This window comes from Galeopterus variegatus, unplaced genomic scaffold (genome assembly GCF_000696425.1).
Source record: "Galeopterus variegatus unplaced genomic scaffold, G_variegatus-3.0.2 Scaffold4132, whole genome shotgun sequence".
NCBI classification, from domain to species: domain Eukaryota; kingdom Metazoa; phylum Chordata; class Mammalia; order Dermoptera; family Cynocephalidae; genus Galeopterus; species Galeopterus variegatus.
The window spans coordinates 19,336-22,014 of NW_007730243.1; the positions used below are offsets into that span (position 1 = coordinate 19,336).

Here is a 2,679-nt window from a genome sequence, read left to right on the forward strand (position 1 = left end):
GGACACCTTTTATTCCTGCCAATAACACCAAAGTAACAGCTAAATGCAGTTCTCCATACTAGGAATTAGTCCAGGACACAGCTTTTTGAGGATCTGGCCTCTGGTCACCACTCCCACAGCCTCATCTGACCCACCCACCACTCAGCCTAAATTAAAATGAACTCATTATAAGGACATGCAGTTTCCTGAGCTTCCAAATTCACCTGCCTCAGGGCATTTGCACTTGACTGCTGTCATCTGCATCCTCCCACCCACCGTAATTTGTCTTGGCTTTTATGTTTTAGGGTATATCTTACCATCTTCATTACATGACAGCTGCTCTTAGACTTTAAAATTCAGTGGGCCTAGGTGGGCCTTGTTTATCTTTAGGCTCCCCAAATTAGCACAGAGCCTTTCAAAGAGCAGATGTTCAAGAAATGTTTGAGAAATAAATAATGAGACAGAGTGCAAGAGGTCTATTTTATTACGATGTAGATGTATTTTCTCCTACATTCCTGAATAAGCTAATCATAAACAAGTACATATCTCCTACTTTTACAGAGCAGACTACAAATCACAAGTAAATAAAAGAATTTTTAATATTTTACTTTTTTCACTCTATTTCTTGATTCCAAATATTTTACCACTGTGTCTTTTCACATTTCCAAGGAAATGCCTAATCCACCACCATGTTATATTTTTTGAGATCACTTAGGAAGATGGAGCATTTCACAACTGCTTTTATAAAATAGTAACACTCTTATTCTTAAAACTCGTGCACGACAATAAGTATGACTTATTATCACTCATAAATGTAAATTCCGAAGCTACTTAAACTTTCTATTAAGAGGAACATTTAAACCAATATCCAAGTTACCACATAGAACAAGATCACACACGTTACACACTGTGTTGTTGCCAGTTTGCCAGGCTCAACCGAACCTCCACTAATGAAACATTACCTGTTATCTTCAACAACACAGTAAAGAATATTCCTCAGCCTTCACTTGGGGCAGGAATATCTGCTGGAAATGGCTGTAGAACGAGCCCTGGCTATGGCAGCTGTACGAAGCCTAGCTGCAACTCTGGCTCGGGCTCGCTCCCCTTCATCTCTCAGAGCCTCTGCATACAAGGATGGGAAGTCACTTGGGACGGTCTGATGGATTGTGCAAAAAAACTTAAGAACTTTCATCTTGCTGGTTTCAGCGTAGGCTCTTGGACCCCACATGAAATGATGGCTTGGAAGAACACTGTTGGGCACGTGACGATATTCTAGGTACTTTTCTTTTACCAAATCTTCAGTGAGAAGCTTCCTGGGTTCCCCAAAGATGAAATGCTCTACCCCATCGTATATTCCCATCATATTTAGCACTTCCCAGATGTGCTTCTCAGTGGCACAATTGCCCTTCGAGAAGATGACAGCCAGAACAGTCATCAGCAGGCCAGTCTTGGGAAAGTCTGTGCTGTCATTCACTCTTGCATCACAGCTTAGATCCAGTTTGTTGACGAGGATGTAGAGGCTCCTGTTGGGATCAACTTCCTTCAAGTCAAGGCCGAATATCAGCTCCAGGTCCCTAGAGGCTCCCCTCAGGATCTCAGGGAAGTGGTTCTTATCCATTTTGAGCACATTTCTCAGCATATCTGCCTTTGTAACGGGCTCTTTCCTTTGATACTTGTACAACAGGTAACAGACCAGGTTTGTAACCTTCTGGTCTAAAGGGTCTAATACCATGTGCTCAGTGGAAGCCTGGGCCTGTGAGGCATTTGGCCTTTCCTCAGCTTGGCTGGTGGCGCCTTCATTAGATCTTATGGATGAAGCAGCTGCTGCAGCAGCAGTGCTGGATGGGACTTTCTGTGGTTCTTGGTGATCGCTGGGTTTTCCAGCAGCAGACGACCTCTGGGGATTTTCTTTGAAGTGAGGAGATGAGGAAGAGATGGACTTTTCTTCCTCCGCTACAGTGGCTGGAGCACCCTTCACAACCTCAGTTTCTTCTCGAGCCTGGCGGCGTTTCTCACGGGCACGGAGCTTACTCTTCTGTCCACGAGGCATGATGACTGCGGTCAGAGACAGCAGGCACGAGTGTGGGACAGAGGGCAGATGATTCAGTGACCTGTCGGGAAGAGAATGAGATGGTGTGATCCTCCTCAGCAGGGCAACACCACCTCGGCTTTATCAAAGGCGGCCTCTGCATTTCACTGATGAGCCTTTCCCCTGAGGACCCTGCCGAAGTAACTAGAGTGTATGTTCGGTTGCAGGCCTACAGTTGTACCTGCGTCTTACTGGGGCTGCCAGTCTGGCAGGTGCATACCCTGTGGAGCTTCCTCTATTGTGGGGTAGGAAATGTTTCTCTCAATTCACAGTCAGGGTCATCACCATGACTTCTGGCATAACCTGTGATCTCTCTATTTAAGAACTTTGATGCTGACTCCCTCATTCCAAAGCCCTCAGCTCCCTCATGCCCTAGAAGAGGAGTTGAGGGGTAATCTCATCTGACCACATGTGACCAACGGCATCTTGGGATGGCATCAATGGCAGCACCCTGATTTCCATTCTGTTCTGGGGTAATTAGAGTTCTTGGTCCTCACTCAGAATCCTCACCTTTTCTTCTTGTAGGGCCTGGTTTCCCTCCCTCTGCTGGCCTGAGACGTATTCCCTCAAAGCAAGGCCTTCACATCCTGAGCTTCCTGAAGAGGATATTA

The 2,679-nt window shown here is 45.8% G+C and overlaps 1 protein-coding gene across 1 annotated transcript; it reads right to left on the minus strand.

Moving 5' to 3' along the window:
- Nucleotides 1–940: 940 nt before the first annotated feature.
- On the minus strand, nucleotides 941–2,029 carry LOC103602413 (melanoma-associated antigen B10-like). The gene has a single exon (XM_008586820.1). The coding sequence runs from the start codon at nucleotides 2,027–2,029 to the stop codon at nucleotides 983–985; it is 1,047 nt and encodes a 348-aa protein (XP_008585042.1). The 3' UTR covers nucleotides 941–982.
- Between the last annotated feature and the right edge of the window lie 650 nt (nucleotides 2,030–2,679).

What these genes read in the sequence shown, in the direction of transcription:
- LOC103602413 (XM_008586820.1), bottom strand. Translation starts at nt 2,029, where the DNA reads ATGCCTCGTGGACAGAAGAGTAAGCTCCGTGCCCGTGAGAAACGCCGC.